General features: G+C 40.9%; 1 protein-coding gene across 1 annotated transcript; it reads right to left on the bottom strand.

The window, feature by feature from the left end:
* Positions 1 to 2700: 2700 nt before the first annotated feature.
* LOC306861612 (piggyBac transposable element-derived protein 4-like) lies at positions 2701 to 18758 on the bottom strand (the record flags this gene model as incomplete). Its single annotated transcript, XM_079403991.1, has 5 exons — positions 18705 to 18758; positions 13260 to 14002; positions 4952 to 5075; positions 3209 to 4546; positions 2701 to 3121 (listed from the first exon to the last, which is right to left on the bottom strand). Exons 2-5 carry the CDS (start codon positions 13942 to 13944, stop codon positions 2701 to 2703), a joined length of 2568 nt encoding a protein of 855 aa, XP_079260117.1. The 5' UTR covers positions 13945 to 14002; positions 18705 to 18758.
* Positions 18759 to 20258: the final 1500 nt, after the last annotated feature.

The following is a 20258-nucleotide window of genomic DNA, read 5'->3' as shown; positions in this document are numbered from 1 at the left end:
TACCATTGATGCTTGGCAGTGCTTTCTCTTTGAAATACGTGACTGTATGGAGGAGTGACTTCTGTGGGTTTCTTTTTTCTGTCCTTCCTTTTCTCCCTCCTTTTGACTGGACTTTGAGATGTTGAGTATGTGTCTGTTGTTTTATATTATTTTCTTAATATATTGTTTTTTTGTTTTTTTTTTATGTTGTGTTATGTATGAAAAATAAAAAAAATGTTGATAACAAAAAAATTACTATGAAATAATATAAATATATACAAAACTAAGGGTTTAAACATACACAAGTCTTTCATATCCAACTTTTAAAGCCTTTTTAAATGAAACAATTTATTGTTTTTTAAGGCAAATTGTAACATTTTGATGGGGGACATGTTTTGTCCATTATTTCAAGAATCAGTGATATATTAATACAATAACACATTTTGCATACTGATTAGATTTCTTATACTCTTTAAATAATCATAATTTATTTCATCATTGGTCTGCACATCCACAGGAATAAGTGTAACACAAAAACACACAAAGTCATGCCTCAAGTCTCCAATCTTTATTAACCTCTTAGAATTCCTGTAATATTGGCCTAAAACGCCTAAAAAAGGCATACCCAAAGTAAATTGCATTCTGTTCTTGAACCATTTGGATTATGTGCATGGTGTTGGTCTCTTTTGAAAGGTTTGTCCCTCAACAGTCAGAATCACTGTAACGCCGGCTTCACGCCGGTTTCACACTGCAAGCGTAAGCAGGGCGTATTTTTTTCGGCGCCCATGTTAACGGATGAGAGCGTTCACACAGCACGCAGGAGCGGCGCGGCAGCACGTAGCAGGAGCAGAGCAGGAGCGGCAGGGCCGCGATCGTTTCGGCGCCGAGTCTATTTTTGCTGCGCTGCTTACGCTCAATTAAAGTGACAAAGCATTGATTATGGACAAAATACACACGAAAAAGTGAAATTGTTCCCCAGAATGTAAATTAATGACATCTACTATGTTGTAAATAGAGTATAAACTTCAGTAAAAAAAAATTAATAATACTATATATTACAAAAAACTAGATAAAGTTTTTGCTCTAATCACTAAAATTAGTTTAAATAATTTATACTGTTATTTCAGCTTAAGTCACTGGTTAATTGTATTAATTATATATGTGTTATAACTATATAGTAAGTTGCCGTAAGAACAGGTGTCATGTTGACATCATGATGACGGTACTAGCGCTAATGCAAAGAAGACAATCATGGACGACACTCGTCTAATCATGGAGGTTGAGAAGCATACAGTTATTTATGATCCTCATAATTTACTAAAGACTTGCAGGCGAAGGAAAAAGCATGGGAGGATGTTGCATCAGCACTCGGTGCAGAAAGTAATAACCTTTCTTACTTTTTTGTTTTCAATTTTTAGCATGCTCACGTACGAACAAATGAATAGCTAATTAACTAAATACAATAGACAGAATAAGGTCACACATGCTACATACATCTACGCTGTAGACTACTGTATGTCTATTTTAGACTTAATTCTCCATAAATTGATCATTAAAAAACGTGTCTATTAAGAAGTTTAAGGTTACTTATTACAGACATTTTTTGGATTTTCTATGTTTTTGATGGGTAATGTATGTACATTTTCTGTTTAAGATAAAAACTACAAATGATTTTCTTAGTAATGTTTTTTTTGTAATGAAATAGGTAATTTATATCATAATTCATATATCAAAATATTAGCATTTAAATTATTCTACACACATATAAAATATGTAAAAGCAATTACTGTGCACGGTTAATGACCTCAAGAGCACTGTCAATACTAATGTAATGTTCAGGATAAAGCATTGTGTTGGCCTCAGCCATGCAAATCCAATCAGTTTCTGAAGTATTACAATCAGTAAAGAAACAACACTGATGAAATAAAAACATTTATTTCAAAATGCATACTTTCCACACATATATAAGAAATATGAGATACATACGTATACAATTAAATGTTTCAAGTTGAGGAGGAAGGTAGGCTATTCTTCCTTCATCTTACATTGTGTGTAAACTGCATAGAGTACCCAAAGTCTGCGTCTCATCCAAATGGATACGCGCTGCTTCTGCTCTGCTTACGCTTGCAGTGTGAAACCGGCGTAAGTCTTACTGATATTGAGTAATAGAACTTTGAAAACACTGAAAAAGAGAGAAAAAAAAAACCCGCCTACACTTTTTTGTAAATAGAAGCCTGCAGATGACTATAGCTGGGAGGTATGAGCTGGAAAATACAATGGGATCACAGAATGAAGCCTTACCAAGCTAAATTTCAAACTTGATAACAATACCTTAGAAAATGAGTGTTTTACACGTGTTTATCTAAGTTTATGTCTAGGCGCTTCCCAAAAAAGGACACCTGGAGACTCCAAATGGCCCTCTGTAACCATTGACACATAAAATGCTGTAATTCTTGAATGCTGTAACGTACAGTTATAATTTTGGTGTCAAATGAAAGGTTACACTTAGAGCTATTCTATTCCTTATCTAGATTCACTGCCAATAATTGTTGACACATAACTGAAACATAAACACATTATAGTGTTTTTCAATTCTTGAAACTAAATGTGAAAATAAACAAAACAAGTACTATGGTATAATTGTTTTTTTATTAAAACACACTATATATATATATATATATCTCACACTGTCTAACTATTTACTAATTTTACTAATTTTTTTTAGCGGTTATTGGCAACATGCCACTCATTATAACAATCCCGACTTGGCAAAAAGCACAAAGGCACATCACAGGAAGAGCACTTCACTGGTGTCTTTCCATGGCAGCGTCTGCACCTCAGACGACCTGAGGTGCTGTCTCCACTGATGTGCACAGGCTTGTGATGTGCTCTGTGTGGAGTGGGCGATGGTCTATCAGCTCCCGCTGCCGCTGCCAGCTCATCAACAAGTGTCTCCCTGAATGCCTTCTGGTGCATGGGTACCTCTCCTTTACCTTTTGTGATATCCTTGTACAGCAGGAAGGCATTCACAACAGCAATGTCCACGAAGTGATAAAAAAATGTCTTGTACCACTTCTGGGTCTTGTGGATGACTTTATAGTAGCTGATCAGGGCATCAGAGAGGTCCACTCCACCCATGCACCTGTATGGATAGGAAAAAACAACATTGAGCCACATATTTTATTTAATTTCAAATAGCATAAAAGATTGTTGATTACAGAACACATACCGGTTGTACTCCTTCACTGCTGGTGGAACAGAGATGTCCTTCACCATCCAGTGCCCATCTGCATCTCTCACTCTCCTCTGAACAGTATCCCCTGCATGGGCTGTGTGGAGCGTTGAGCACATGGACACATCCCTTGTGTCTCGCCACTGGACAAAGAGGAGGGAGTTCTTTCTAATCCACCGGATGCTGCCACGGGGAGATTTAGAGTTCAGACAGTTTATTTTTGTTTTTGGAAACCCAATTACGTGTGTGCGTATGGTTCCGCACGCCCAGATCCTCTTCTGAAGAAGGTCGCAGAAAAGGGAGGGACTTGTGTAGAAATTGTCTACAAACAACTTGTAGCCTGTGCCAAGCAACCGTGTGTCAATCAGCTCCATCACAGACTCATAACTGAGTCCCTTGCCACTGTTTCCCTGCAGCTTTCCTTCATACACAAAAAAGTCCCACGTGTACCCATTGCTCGAGTCTGCCAGAACAAAAAGTTTATATCCCCAGCGAACAGGCTTATTTTTCATATATTGTTTGAGACTGATACGTGCTTTAGAGGCAACCATCCGCTCATCTATTGAAATTTCCTGGCCAGGGTGATAGTTTGTTTTGCAGGCATCTCTCATCTCAATGTACAGTGGCTTTATTTTGCAGAGACGATCAAATCCAGCTGTACCTCTTCTCTGCTCGTTAGCAGCATCATCCACCAAGCTACTGAGGTGAAGGGACCGGCAGATCCTAAGAAACTTCTTTCCGGTGATAAGCTTTTTAGGGAACGGCAATTTGTACAGATTACCTCCTCGCCAGTAATCGGTAAATGCTGGGAGCTTTACAAGACCCATATAAATGACCATGGCCATGAAAGCAAACATGTCTTGTAAAGTCACGTCAATCCACGGGTTGGAGGGGTTTGCATGGCGAGTTGAGCCATAGTCGTTGGTGTTTTGAATTATTGTCTGTAACGAGGAGTTAGTAAAAAAAAGCTGGTAAAGCTGCAAAACTGTGTAGGTGGCTGTTTGTATGAGCTTAGGTCCTGGTGAATTGGTGGGTCTGAAGGTGGGCTGTGGTGGTGCCACATCTGGAACATCAACACCATTCCATCTCTCTTCAGATGTGCTTGTTGTCACCTCTGCTTGACTGCTGCTGCTGGCAGTTCTCCCTCCCCCTCTGACTCTTGCCCTCCCCCGTCGTCTGACTCTCCCCCTTCCCCGTCCTTTGCTGGCAGAACCTCTCTGGGAAGGTGTGAAATGGGGCTCCTCTTCTGAAGAGGTGCTGTCCTCATGTCCCTCAGTATGTGGCTTTTTGCTGACTGGCTCCCAGTCTTCATCTGATTCAATGTCAGATGATTGTCTGTGATACAAACCACAACAAAATAAATATTTTATAAAACATTTACATCTTTTCTGTATTCAACTATTTTTTTTTACATGCTCAAATGTATATAAACAGAAACACATGCACAAACAACCAGACAGATACACTGGTGCATGAGTACACACAAACACTATATATTTATATTTTGTATGTGTAATATGTACATATGTATGTGTGTGTGTGTGTGTGTACATACATATGTACGTATACACACACAAATATAAATATACACATACATACATGCAAACTCGCGCATCCGCGCACCAAACACACCCGACAAAAGTTAGCAGGAACACCTCAAAACACATACCTCAGTACGTGAGGTACTGCATACGAGTAAAAGTACAGTAAAAATGTTATAAAATACAATAAAACACTTACTTGTCGAGAGTGACGTCTCCCCCATCCGAAAACATCTCCTCCGCTGATGAAACATCGCTCTCTTCTTCAGCAATATCATCCTCCGACTCATCACGGTCACGCCGAGTGCACTGCTCCACAACCTCTTCAAGTGAAAAGTTTGTTTTCATCAATCTCTTCGCCATTTTTCACCAGTCAAACACTTTCAAAGCTTCAACACTCTCCAAACTTTTCGCACACGAACGAACGCGTCACTATCAATTTTACGCACATGCGTACAAGATTTTGCGCACGGTTTTTTGACCATAACAGAATGAACCGACCCCCTAAAACATCATATCAGTCTGTTCAGAAGCTCATTGGCTATCAGGAACAAGTCATTTGCAGACTATAATGCAACTGGATCGATCTACTGTCCATCAAAGAGAGGGTGGACCATCTCCCATGCTGGACGCTCTTTGGTTGTAGAGGCTTGTTGACTGCTCTAAGATGAACCTATTGGTTCAAATGAGATGTCAATCAAAAGGTCAGCCCTCAGCGGCCATTTTGACATCAAAAAATCCGCTGTCTGTGCATAAGAGTAGACGCTGCATTGCAGAAAACACAGAAGATTACATTGCTCCGTCGGCTAATGGGAAATGCTAGTACTACATTCCGTGGATGTTTATCAAGATATACATGTTTTATGGACTAAATATTGCACTGAATTGGATAGTCTGGACTCTTTACGGTGTAACAGCACCGTTTTTGTTGGAATATCATGGATCAGTGAACTTTCAGGAGGCTTCATAGGTGAGTTCCTTCAGTTTTGTTGTTGTTTATTTGGTTGTTGGTGGTCTGACAAAGACACTGATTGTACCTGCTGTGTTGATTGTATCTTAAAATGCTTTACATCGTTCGAATCTCAGCTTTCCATAGATATATGACATGTTCAGCTTTTGTTTTTTTGAGTTTTTGTGTCTGAGAAAGTTTACTCCCGGGGGGTGGGCTGTGTTCCGCCGGCGGGACGCTGGACCGCTAACAGGTTTTAAGCGGTTTACACTATTTATACTTTGCATACAAAGAAATGTAACCGCCTTATCCTGTGTGTTGCATTGTACTATGTTTTTACTCCATAGTTAAACAAGAAAAACCCATTAATATTATTTCCATTAAACTCCACAGACAAAATGCTACTATCAGTGTACTAAACAAATTAATCAATGGACATTTTGTGTTAATATTTGCCGGAAAATGCCGCAAATATACCCGCTGTTGTTGTCTGACCCGATTAATCCCATTCAAACCTATGGACAGCGCGGAGTTGTTTGGAACTATTGAGAGCTCCATGAACCACGTGACCGCGCGGCGGCGAGATCAAAGCGTGTCGCAACTCTGTTTCTCAACGGCTCTGGTCAGCTTCAGACACGCCCTCCGTCAAGCATTGATGCTGACGCCCCGTTGAAACAGTGCTCATTCTGCGAACGCGCCTATTGACTCCGTTTAGGTCTAGCGCCTTGTTACACGTCACGTGAGTGACAGCGGAACGTGGCCAATGAGGGAGAGGAGAAAAGTGATCGAGATTTATGATTGATTGGTGAATTAATAGTGTTTTGTTATTGTGTGAGTGTGACCAAAACGCGTGAATGCAGCATGATCTGAATGCAGGGAAATACACGGAAGTGAATCGCCGTCATTTAGAAATGAGATCGCATTTATGTATGAATCGAGATTGTGATTTTTTTTCGATTAATCGTGCAGCCCTACCATCCCCCAGCACTGTGGAGAATCAACAACTGGCAGACGATTTGAATGAGTTCTATTGCAGGTTTGAAGAAACACCCCACACCCGCCCTGAAAACCTCTCCACACAACCATTAACACCCTCCAGCAACCCCCCTCTCCCCCACACCTGCAATTCAGATCAGCGAAGACTAGGTGTGCCAGGTCTTCTGGAAGCAGAAAAGCAAAAAAGCACCAGGCCCAGACTGTGTTACACCAGTAGGTCTAAAATCCTGTGCTGACCAGCTGGTCCCATCTTCACAAGATCTTCAACAGGTCACTGGAACTGTGCGATGTCCCCTCATGCTTCAAATGCTCCACCATCATCCCCATCCCAAAGAAATCCAAAATTACAGGACTAAAAGACTACAGGCCTGTGTCTCTAACGTCTGTGGTCATGAAGTCATTTGAAAAACTGGTGCTGGCGCACCTGAAGGATATCACTGGACCCTCTTCAGTTTGCCTACAGAACAAACAAGTCTATGGACGATGCAGTCAACATGGGACTGCATTATGTTCTACAACATCTGGACAGACCAGGGACTTATGTGAGGATCCTGTTTGTGGACTTCAGCTCGGCCTTTAACACTATCGTCCCAAACCTCCTCCTGCCCAAACTAACTCAGCTCTCTGTCCCCACCTCCATCTGCTAGTGAGGCTGGGAAAATACATATCCAGCACCCGTACAATCAGCACTGGAGCTCCTCAGGGCTGTGTTCTCTCTCCACTACTCTTCTCCCTCTACACGAACGACTGCACATCTAAAGACCCCTCTGTCAAGCTCCTGAAGTTTGCAGACGACACCACACTGATCGGCGTCATCCAGGATGGTGACGAGTCTGCTTACAGACAGGAGGTTAAGGAGCTGGCTGTCTGGTGCAGTCTTAACAACCTGAAGCTTAACATGCTGAAAACAGTGGAGATGATCGTGGACTTCAGGAGAAAGCCCCCTGCTCTCCCCCCACTTACCATTATGAACAGCACTGTGACTTGCAGTGGAGTTATTCAGGTTCCTGGGCACCACCATCTCAGAGGACCTGAAGTGGGACAATCACATTGACTCCATTGTGAAAAAGGCCCAGCAGAGGCTGTAGTTCCTTCGCAAGCTGAGGAAGTTCAACCTGCCACAGGAGCTGCTGAAAAAGTTCTACTCTGCCATCATTGAAGCCGTCCTCTGCACTTCTATAACTGTCTGTTTCAGCTCAGCTACCAAATCTGACCACAGGAGACTACAGAGGGCAGTCCGGACTGCTGAGCGAATCATTGGTACAACCCTCCCCACTCTCCAAGAACTGTACTCATCCAGAGTGAGCAAAAGGGCTGGCAAAATCACTCTTGACCCCTCACACCCAGCACACTCCGTCTTTGAACAGTTACCGTCTGGTCGACACTACAGAGCTCTGAGCACCAGAACGGCCAAACCAAGGAAACAGTTTCTTCCCTCAGGCAATCCACCTCTTGAACACTTGACAATAAAACGCGGAACACACAACTCTATTTATTCACCACACTTGCTTACTTTTTTATCAAATTTTTTTTTTCCATTTCAAATTTGCACATATCAGACCTGTACACACATAGTTGTCTATATTATATATTGTGTTTTTGCTGTTTTGTACATTGCCTATTTGGATATTTGTATTATTCTTTATTATCTGTGTCCTGTCCTGTTGCTGTCTCTCTGTTGCACTGTGGAGCTTCTGTCACTAAAACAAATTCCTTCTATGTGTAAACATACTTGGCCAATAAAGCTCATTCTGATTCTTCTGATTCTGATGTTTTGAAAGGCAACCTCAGTCAGCCTAATTCAGGTTAGCACAGTTGGTTTTAAATGAATCTAGTTTATTTCAGTTCAGGACTCCAGTCCAAGGGTCCGTTCTTCATACTAGGGATGGGCATTTCAAGCAAAAGTAATATTTGAAAATCGCTGGGAATTATTCGATTATTATTCAAAAATAGCACCCCTTCCCTGTATGCATGCACGCACGTCATATTATTAGGCTAGTGATAAACACTCATAAACAGAGCGAGAGAGAGAGCAGTCATGCTTTTAATCTGTATTATAACAAACTGTTTAATTTATTTAAAGATAGGCCATAGGATCTTAACTCAAACCATATAATGATTGTAACATGCTGAAACATATTAATATAATAAACGTAACAATGACAGCACTTATTAACATAGCAGTCCATTCATTAGCATATAAATCAACTGCTCAAAAATATATTCCAATACTTTCTCTCGCAATTATATCGTTGGGTAATTATGTTGTATATTAACTGCGGGCATCAGTGAGCTGTTATTAATATGAGGGGCACTGAAAACGCTTTTGAATGCACGCGCGGACCGATTTACTTTCACTTTGGAGATTTGCGATCACGTTTATACTATGGAGCGGCGCACTTACCACACATTTTACAAGATTAGATGTTTGTCAGTATTGCTCAGGATCTGCAAATCATTCGCCATCATCCTACTCTGTTGCTGGTAAGTTAAACTGCATGTACTGTAATGTAACTGGCTATTGCTAGCATGCAGCTAACCATATGTCCTTGTAATGGCTCTGTAGAACGCGTTGTTTCAATTTTCAATTGAATATTTGTTATTTGCAAGTTTCTTATGAAATATTAAGGGACAGCCTGATACAATATCAGAAAGCGGTGAAAACAGCAAAGTTTAAGTACTTTTCAGATTTTATTGAAAATAACTCACAATTCAAGAGCACTTTTTTTCCACTATTAATGCGGCCATTAACCCTTCAGTTGATCTCTTCCCTACAGAGTCCCTGGTGATGTGTGACAAATTTCTAAATTTTTTTGCGGACAAGATAAGGGATATTATGCTAGATATTCCCTCTCCTTGTCAAGATCCCTCTGTCCCGCCACTCTTTACTTGCATTCTGAGTCAGTTTGAGCCTGTAAATCTGCCTGTTCTATAGGATATTGTAAGCCAGCTTAAACCCTCTGGATCTTCCTGACACTCTTCTTCCTCGATTTTTTTAACAAATTTGAGGTGATTGGGCCTACCGTTCTTAAGATTATGAACAGATGTCTTGAGATGACATGAAGCTTGCCATTGTACATCCACTTCTTAAAATGCCTACTTTAGATCCGACAGATTTGACCAATTTTAGGCCAGTCTCAAATCTCCCTTTTATATCTAAAATTTTAGAGAAAATAGTGTTTCACCAACTACAGAGCTTTCTATTTAATAACAATATTTTTGAAGTGTTCCAATCAGGTTTTAGGAAAAACCATTCCACAGAAACAGCACTGGTTAAAGTTCTGAATGATATTTTACTGACTCTTGATGCTGCCAAATCTGCTGTGTTAGTGCTGTTAGATCTGAAGGCGGCATTTGATACAATTGACCACTCTGTTTTGATTTCTCGTCTTGAGCACTGGGTGGGCATTCAGGGTAATGCTCTCAAATGGTTTCAATCCTATTTTAACAATAGAAGGTTCTCTTAGTTTTGGTGAATTTACTTCAGATGCAGCTCCCCTTATGTGTGGTGTCCCTCAAGGCTCTATTCTCGCTCCAATTTTGTTTTCTTTGTACATGCTCCCCCTGGGGTCGATATTTAGGAAACATGGTGTCTCCTTCCATTGTTTACGCAGATGATACCCAAATCTCTCTGCCCCTGGAATGCAATAACAAAAGTTTGGATCCTCTGCTGGCGTGTTTAGCTGATTTTAAGGCCTGGATGTCCCAAAACTTTCTTCACCTTAATGAAGGCAAAACTGAGATTACAATTTTTGAATCATCAGATGTTGCTGGTTCCCCTGGCTTAAATCTTGGCCATTTGTCTTCCTGTGTGAAACCAGTAGTTAAGAATCTGGGGGTCTATTTTGATAGTGCTCTCAAATTTGACAAACATTTTCCATCTAAGAGTCTTAGCTAAAGTGAAACCATTTCTTTCTTTGAAAGACTTTGAAAGGGTTATTCATACCTTTATCTCATCGAGTCTCAATTACGGTAATTCCCTTTATATGGGTATTAACCAAGCATTGCTTAATCGAATCCAAATGGTACAAAAGGCTCCTTACTGGTGTGCGTAAACGAGAGCACATTACCCAAGTTTTAATATCTTTGCATTGGCTCACGATTATAGAGCACATTTAAATTCCGCTTACACTGACCAAAGTGCTGTACAAAACAATCATAAAATACAGTAAAGTATCAAATAAAATACAAATTAAAATCCAAGATAACAATTTATATTTATATATACAAATATTTTTTTTTTTTTTTTTTTTTTTTTTTTTTTATTCTTATTTTTCTTTACACTATGGACACTCTCCTCTATGTGCACTATGGACACTTTACACTATGGACACTCACACTTTACACTATGTGCACTATGGACACTTACACTTTACACTATGTGCACTATGGACACTCACACTTTACACTATGTGCACTATGGACACTCACACTCTACACTAGGTGCACTATGGACACTTACACACACTGCTGCGTGTGCACAATCTCACAAAAAACTCAGCAATATATGTATGTTATGTTTACATGCTCTTGCACTACAAATCATCCTGCACTGTTCCCCAACCAGCTGCTGACTCAAATGTCTCTCTTTGCACATGTACAGTTTGTATTTTTCGTCTTCTATTTTTTAGTTTGTATAGGATAATATTTATGTGAAGCATTCGTATAGTTGTATTTTTTATCCTTTATTCTTTTAGTTTGTATAGGGTAAATACTTATATATATAGTATACTTATAGTTAAATCTGTTAGTAGTGTATAGGTTTATAGTGTTTTTTCTTACTTCATTGTTGTATGTCTGTATTTATGTAGCACCGTGGTCCTGCGAGACACGACATTTCGTTCCACTGCATGTCCCCACATGTAGCGGAATGACAATAAAGCTCAACTTGAACTTGAACTTGAATACTAATCCATAATCCATAAATTAAAATTCAAGAAAGGCCATAGCATAAAGATGCGTTTTAAGTCTCGATTTAAAAACCGAAATAGAGCACTCTTAATGTCAGGTGGCAACTGATTCTATAGCTGTGGTGCAGCTACTGCAAAGGCTCTGTCACCTTTAAACTTAAGTCGTGACCATGGGACATATAAAAGAGCTTTATTAGCAGATCTGAGGGAGCAGAATGAAACGAGATAAGATCAGAAATGTATGATGGGGCTTGTCCATTAAGTGCCTTAAAAACAATCAAAACAATTTTTAATTGAATTCTAAAAGAGACAGTAAAGCCAGTGGAGCGACGCTAAAATCGGAGTGATATGATCACATTTTTTTGCACCAGTTTACAATCTGGCCGCTGCATTCTGGACCATCTGCAAACGAGCCAGTGAAGATTGGGGAAGACCTAGGTATAAGGAATTACAATAGTGTAATCGTGATGTGATAAATGCATGAATAACTTTTTCCAAGTCTTGAAAGGAAAGTGTTGATTTAAGTCTAGAAATGATTCTCAATTGATAATACCCGTTTTTAACAACTGAGCTAATCTGCTTTTCAAGGCAAAGCTCAGAGTAAAAAATAACACCTAAATTTTTTGCATTGACGTAACATATGGAGTGAGACTGTCTAAGTTACTAACTATAGAGTTTCTGGTTTTAGAGGGACCAAAAATAATCACCTCAGTTTTTTCATTATTTAGCTGGAGGAAATTATTCGCCATCCAAATTTTAATGTCCTTCAGAGAGTCCATAAGAGGCTGCAGAGAATGTCTAGATTTTAATGGAACGTATAACTGAGAATCATCAGCGTAGAAATGAAGAGAGATTTTATATTTCCTAATTATATTACCAAGTGGAAGCATGTACAGATTGAAAAGTAAGGGCCCAAGAATGGACCCTTGAGGAACCCCACAAGGGAGAGAAACTGGCCGATAGCCACTGAAAGTGTCCTGGATTTAAGATATGATTTAAACCACGATAATGCTGTATCCTTAATACCTACCCAATGTTCAAGGTGTGACAAAAGGATGTCGTGATCAACTGTGTCAAAAGTGGCACTTAAATCCAATAAAATCAAAACTGCATTTTCAACCGCAGTCAACAGTCAACCGCAAGTAGTAAATCATTCATCATTTTTAGCAAAGCCGTTTCAGTGCTATGATAGATTGCAAAACCTGATTGAAATTGTTCAAATACTAGAGTCGAATTTTAAAACGGAAGTAACTGTGATTGGACAACTTTTTCCATAACGTTTGAAAGAAAAGGTAATTTTAAGATAGGACGATAATTATTCAAACATTTTACATCAGCATTGGGCTTTTTAAGCAGTGGGTGGACAACTGCATGCTTTAAAAATGTAGGAACATGTAGGAACGTGTAGGCTGCAGGCTGTGCACACATCAATGCCGTTTACGTTCGGTTCCAGTCGGGTTCGAAAATAAATGCGGTCGGGTCGGACTCGGGTCTAATTTCATCAGGTCTGTCTCGAGTGGAGTTTATCTTTTTTTTTTATTTTTTTATGCACGTCGGGTTCGGGCAAGAAATGATTCAGGTCGGGCACGGATTTTAGGACCCGAGAATTTAAATTAGTATCAAATGAGTGAGCTTTGAGAATTAAAACCAACCTGTTTGTGTCTCAGTATCTCCATGTTTGACTCTGAATGTTCCTTCAGTCTTCATGTCTTCACTCTCCTCTTTAACAAACTCCATCTTTGTTTGTGTCTCAGTATCATGTTTGACTCTGAATGCTTCTTCAGTCTTCATGTCCTCACTCTCCTCTTTAATAAACTCCATCTTTGTTTGTGTCTCAGTATCTCCATGTTTGACTCTGAATGCTTCTTCAGTCTTCATGTCTTCACTCTCCTCTTTAATAAACTCCATCTTTGTTTGTGTCTCAGCATCTCCATGTTTGACTCTGAATGCCTCTTCAGTCTTCATGTCTTCACTCTCCTCTTTAATAAACTCCATCTTTGTTTGTGTCTCAGTATCATGTTTGACTCTGAATGTTCCTTCAGTCTTCATGTCTTTACTCTCATCTTTAATAAACTTCATCTTTGTTTGTGTCTCAGTATCATGTTTGACTCTGAATGTTCCTTCAGTCTTCATGTCTTTACTCTCATCTTTAATAAACTCCATCTTTGTTTGTGTCTCAGTATCTTCAGGTTTGACTCTGAAAGCTTCTTCAGTCTTCATGTCTTCACTCTCCTCTTTAATAAACTCCATCTTTGTTTGTGTCTCAGTATCTTCAGGTTTGACTCTGAAAGCTTCTTCAATCTTCATGTCTTCACTCTCATCTTTAATAAACTCCATCTTTACAACAGTGTCACAGCTGCTTCAGGAGTTTCTCAGTGTGTTTGGACACTTTGTCCTGTTTAAGATGAGAATAATTAACAGAAATACATAAATCCGTGTGCGTCTCAATCAGCTCCCTAGTTCAGTAGTCAGCACACTTGTGAGGAAGTCAGTCAGAGTGAGAGTTAATGTACTTAAATTACCTGATAAGAAAAAAACAACCTATTTGTAATACGATTATATTTGGTATTTGAGTCATTCCACGAAACTGGTACGATTTGGATATTTTTAGATTTTTTACCAAAATGTATGACTTTTCTGAACACCCCACAGCATTAATGAGATATTTAACTTCCTGAAAAACATATTTTCCCACCTCAGGCATCAAACCCCTATTATTATTGGTCATTATTTCAAGATATGGGCACTATTAATCTTCAACCCCGTTATGGACACGATGGGAGCTCTCTGAATATGATCATAAAATGTATTTGTAATGAAATCCTATTAATCAGATGTCCCTCACACTAATTCAGTATTTGCAAATATAAAATTTACATAAAACGTCACACTTTTGCTATACTAAATCCTGCAATGGAACTTTGTGTGACAGCAATCTCATCATTTTTGATCAAAGAAGTGGGTTAACTTCAGAATTTGAATTAAAATCAATATTCTTATGATTGCTCTGAACATTTCCGACTGAGCTCAAAAAAAATTAATTACTTCTTCATAAACCTAAAAAAATAATTAACAAAAATGTAGGTGTGATGGGGTTGAGACTAGGGTAACAGGGTTGAAGAGACAAATACAGCTTAACATATAAAGAGTTGTTTTTTACTCAAATTCACTGTAAGATTGTCTATAAACACTGTATTTCGTTGTGTGACCAAGAGAGACAACAGATATAAATTGCAATTGAACTGAGTTTTATTAACCCGACTGAAGGAAAAACAACAATAACATAGTATACTACATTAGAACGTTGTAAACTGACCGAATAGGTAATTAAAATAAAACATAACTTGTGTGGCTGCTTCATGGCATTCAATATCTGGCCCGCACCTCTTTTAAGATCTCCACTATTTTCCACAAAATTCTAAAAACAATACCCCATTATGACAATCTGAAAGATGTTTGTTTGAATTTATAAAAAAAAAACTCTCATGCACATAAGTATTCACAGCCTTTGGCATGACACTCAAAATTGAGCTCAGGTGCCTCCTGTTCCCCTTCAATTCGGTCACTCAACATTGCTTTGGGAAATACATTTTCCTCGAATATTACTGAAGCCTTATTGAATCACGCCAGTGAAACTGGCCAATGGCGTTCAAGCGCGCAAAATATGAGGGGGCTCGTCACTATATAAAGCAGCGCTTGTACGTCATCCATTCAGAATTTTTTCCTTCAGCAAAGTCAACTACTTAAGACCTCCATGACGCTGAATGAAAGCTGGACGATGGCGCTTCCTCGCGATCTTCCACCGAAGAGAAACTATCAAAGAATCTACCACTCACCGTGATCTACACGCTGCAGCGGACACGCCTTCTTCCCCTGCTGTGTTCCGGTAAGTGAGCTTTGGACGAACAAAGATGACCTCTCGCGATTGCCTCTCCTGTGTAGAGCCAATCGAACCCTCTGATGGCCACGAATCGTGCGTCTTCTGCCTGGGTCGCGCCCACGCAGAGGCGGCGCTTGGGGGGTCGGACTGCCCCCACTGCGGAGATATGAGTCTCCGGACTCTCAGGCTCCGTGTGGCCATCGTCCAAGGCGATGAACTCGCCCAACTAGCTCTGCCGCGCCCTTCCTCTGAGCCAAAGAGTAAAGTGCCGCGAGTTTCTGATGCGGATCTGTCCGGGTCGGGTGACAAGACCGCGCCGGCTCAGTGCCCACACGCTTCTCACCCCCCTGCTGCAGGTCCCCTTCCAGTGCGCTTCATGGCCGCTGATCTCCGCCCCTCCCCCAGCGCACAAGATGTGGTGTCTTTCGGAGCCGTGGAGGAGGATGAGGATGATGCCATCTCGGTGGCAGCGTCTGCGAGAGAGGAGTGGTCCAACAGCCCACTGGATTACACTGCGCCCCCCAGCAGTGACGCTGGGGACCTCCATCACAGTGATGTTGAGCTCCTACGCGTCCTGACCAAGGCGGTTGATGAGCTCGGTCTAGAGTGGGCGCCTCCTACCAAGCCGGCCAGAAGCCGTCTGGACGAGTGGTTCCTCCAGTCGGACCGCGGCCGAAAGGACACCCCGCGGAGACCCGGCCCCTTTTTCCCGGAGGTGCACGACGAGATAGCGAAGTCGTGGAACGCACCGCTCACCAGTCAGGTGCACAATCCGAGATCCTCCCTTCTGTCGTCAGTGGACGGCGCTGACCGAGCGGGGTATGTTAAACTTCCCCCCGTGGAGGAAGCCGTCGCTGCCCACCTCTGTCCGGCAGCCGCGGCAAACTGGAGGGTGAGAAACAACGCGTCTCTCCCCTCTAAACCTTGCCGCGCCACCGCAAACTTCGCTGGCAAGGCTTTCTCGGCAGCGGGCCAGGCAGCTTCAACACTGCATGTGATGGCAATACTTCAGGTGTATCAGGCCAAGCTTCTTCAGTCCCTGGATGAAGGTGGCCCGGACCCTGAAGTCTTCAAAGAGCTCCGACGCGCCACAGATCTGGCCCAAAGCAATTGCTTTGGCTTACAGCTCTAAAGGTGTGGAATGTCCGATAGGGGTTCGTGCCCACTCAACCCGCGGCCTCGCATCATCCTGGGCCTGGTCAAATGGCATATCTATTCAGGAAATTTGTACGGCGACAGGCTGGTCATCACCCAGCACTTTCGCGAGGTTTTATAACCTAGATGTGTCGTCGCTTGCCTCGCATGTGCTGTCAGTGCGAGCAGCGCACGCGCTTACTCAGCCATGATCTGAGATGTGTATCAATGGTTTCGACTAGGTCGTATACACCCTGTATAGACGCACCACCAATTCAATGGCTGTCCCTATCAGTTTATCACAGTATTATGATATAGTTTACCACGTCTTTTAGGACTTGGCCACCATCATACCGGTACGGCTGTGCATTATAACATGATTTCATTGAAATTAAACAATTTCAACTAATCTATTTGTGAAAGCGCCGAAGCCGCCGCCATTTCACATTCTTTGTTTCACCGGAGTTAACTCCGCCCCTGATGTGACATCATCTAGCTGCTGCGCCCCTGACTTTACATGGTTTCGACTAGGTCCTGTAGACCTGAGCTGTGTTTACTAAGAGCGCCAATATCATTGCCGTTCTCATTACGGCTCCAAATGTGAAACTTGACATACTTAGTCGAGCTTGGCTCCATCGCTGTGACACGGCGGGATTTTATACGTTCCTAAAGCAATGTTGAGTGACCGAATTGAAGGGGAATGCTCTCGGTTACTCACGTAACCTCGGTTCCCCGAAATGAGGGAACGAGACATTGCCCTTATTGCCGTGTCACCGAGCTCAGGATCTTACAATGCCTAGTTGCTTCAGTCAAAGATTCTGAATGGATGACGTACAAGCGCTGCTTTATATAGTGACGAGCCCCCTCATATTTCACGCGCTTGAACGCCATTGGCCAGTTTCACTGGCGTGATTCAATAAGGCTTCAGTAATATTCGAGAAAAATGTATTTCCCAAAGCAATGTCTCGTTCCCTCATTTCGGGGAACCGAGGTTACGTGAGTAACCGAGAGCGTTTCCACTGATCATCCTTTGAGATGTTTCTACAACTTGATTGGAGTCCAACTGTGGTAAATTGAGTTGATTGGACATGGCACACACCTGTCTATATAAGGTCCCACAGTTAACTGCATGTCAGAGCACAAATCAAGCCATGAAGTCCAAGGAATTGTCTGTAGACCTCAGAGACAGGATTGTATCGAGGCACAGATCTGGGGAAGGGTACAGAACAATGTCTGCAGCATTGAAGCTTCACAGAAGCAGTCTCTGCTTCAACAAAGTACTGAGCAAAGCTGTGAATACTTATGTACATGTGATTTTTTTTATATATATAAAGCTCAAAACGTCCCTGCTCTAAATGTAGTGAATAACAGCAGAGCACATGGTATTAAATCATGTATATTGTTAAAATAACAAAGATCGTTTTCACAAGTATATTTGGGGGGGGGGGGTTACTGAGGTATGGAAATAAATGATTTTAACGAATAATCATAAATTTACTTAGAAAAAACATTACCAGCAAAAAAGCACAGAAATATATTTATGAGAATAGCAAAATGCATTAACTTTTTTTTTTTATTATACAAGTACACTTTCATAGAAGGCCATCATGACATAATAGGTGGTGTCAACTGAAAAAACGAGATTTCAATGAATAAAACTAGGTTTTGGTGACCCAACAGATAAAACACACTTAAAAGGTCGCAGCGGATTCGTGGAATGACTCGTTTGTTTTGAGCAGCGTGCGCTGATTCGAATCATTTTGCGAATCAAATGATTCAATTGACTCGGAGGTTCAAAAAGCTCCGTTTCTCCATCAATGCTTCATTATAGACTGAGCCTGTAATGTGCATACTATCCATCCTAAATTCTGTGTGATATTAGTCATTTTCAATACTATATAGGGTGGATAGAATGCACATTGGGACGATACAGGGAGCGACCGTTTCTGTTACTCGTGCGCTTTACAAGCACAACATACCCTTAATTAATGACACTAAATAAAGCATTATAGCGTTACATCCCGTAATAATTCATTACAAAGTTAATTACTTCTGAACACTTTAAATGATTAAAAGCACACACCTTTGTTCAGTCGAACCACAAACGCGGGAGCGCGACGCAGCCTTATGACGTCACATCGCCAGAGCAAAATAAAAGTCTTGTTCTCGAAATGAACTGCAGAGCTGGCAAGAGCCCAAAGAATCAGTGTATCATTCGTCCTTTCCATTTTCAATTGATAAATGAAAATCAAAAAATGAAAATCTGATTGTTTTTTTTTGTTATTTGATTTTGAATCAGAAACGAAAAATGAAAATTGTCTTGTATTTCATATTTTAAAATTTCGTTTTGGATCAAAAATACAAAATTGAAAAGGGTCCACAGAATCAGAATCTGTTTTTAATATTTATTGCTGGGTTGTGCGTCACCCGGAAATTTTTCTGCAAGCAAATAGGCGGGCTTGTGTACCCCCTGGCAGTTTTTCTGTTATTGTATTACGCTATAATTGTTAATAAAGCTTAAAAAAAAAGAAAAAAGTTAGCGACACTATGGCAGCGCTGGAGCCACACTCCACATTAATCATGGAGTTGTTCAAAACCGGTATGACACACGCTGAAATTTCCTGCTCACTGAAGCAGATGAATATCGTAGACTGCTCGGAAAGAAGCGTCAGAAGATTTTGTGCTGGACACGACCTAAAGAGAAAACTATGGAAAGCCAAAGTATTCATAAACGCCTGCTCGGGCGTCTGATTGCACACTGACACGTCAAAAGCGCGCGTTTTGACAGCAAATTTTTTTTTGCCATGAAAACGCGCGGGTTTTGTGTATCAAAATTTTTCATTTTTTTCTAATGCTCTAAACAATGTAATGACATGAAAAAAAGCTTTTTTGGGGGGGTCTCAGGAGGATATAGCGGACACATGACAGAATCGGGCAATGAAGTCAGCACACGCTTTTGACGCGTGCCATTTTGAGAACACTACAGAAAGAGCACGTTGTTTTCGCCTGTGTGGATACTTCAAAAGACGTTTGCTCTGCCTGTTTGGTTTACCTGTAACACGTTCAGAACGTGCGTTTTGTCCGACTCCAAACGCACGTATTTTCGACGCCCATTTCTTGTTATGATAAACGCACGTCAAAAACGCGCGTTTTTGGTGACTCCAAAGCACGCGTCAAGAACGCGCGTTTCATAGGAAATCACACGTTGAAGACGCGTGTTTATGGAAGGCCGTTGGGGCCAAAAACACGTGAATTTTAACGCGTCAACAACACGTTAAATACGCGTATTTCACGTGTAAACAACACGTATTTCACGCGTAAACAACACGTATTTCACGCGTAAACAACACGTATTTCACACGTGAAATACGTGTTGTTTATGGGTGAAATACACGTATTTAACCTGTTGTTGACGCGTGAAAAATCAGTTTGAACGCGTCGGTGTCATTGGCTGCTGAAGACTTGGGTCAGTCTATTCATGTGAGCTTAAGGGGGTGTACCATTCATAAACTAGGCTACCACCATTTAACATGTGTCATATGTCTTTTTTTTCTTTTCTTTTTTGTATAGCCTATAGAAGTAATATTTAAATCGCAGTTTCATGAAAAATTTGATAAAAGATCAAATTGCTTCATTT

Source organism: Barbus barbus, assembly GCF_936440315.1.
Source record: "Barbus barbus genome assembly, chromosome: 4".
Taxonomy (NCBI): domain Eukaryota; kingdom Metazoa; phylum Chordata; class Actinopteri; order Cypriniformes; family Cyprinidae; genus Barbus; species Barbus barbus.
The sequence above is the reverse complement of the archived record's forward strand: the minus strand, read 5'-3'. Positions and strand labels throughout refer to the sequence as shown.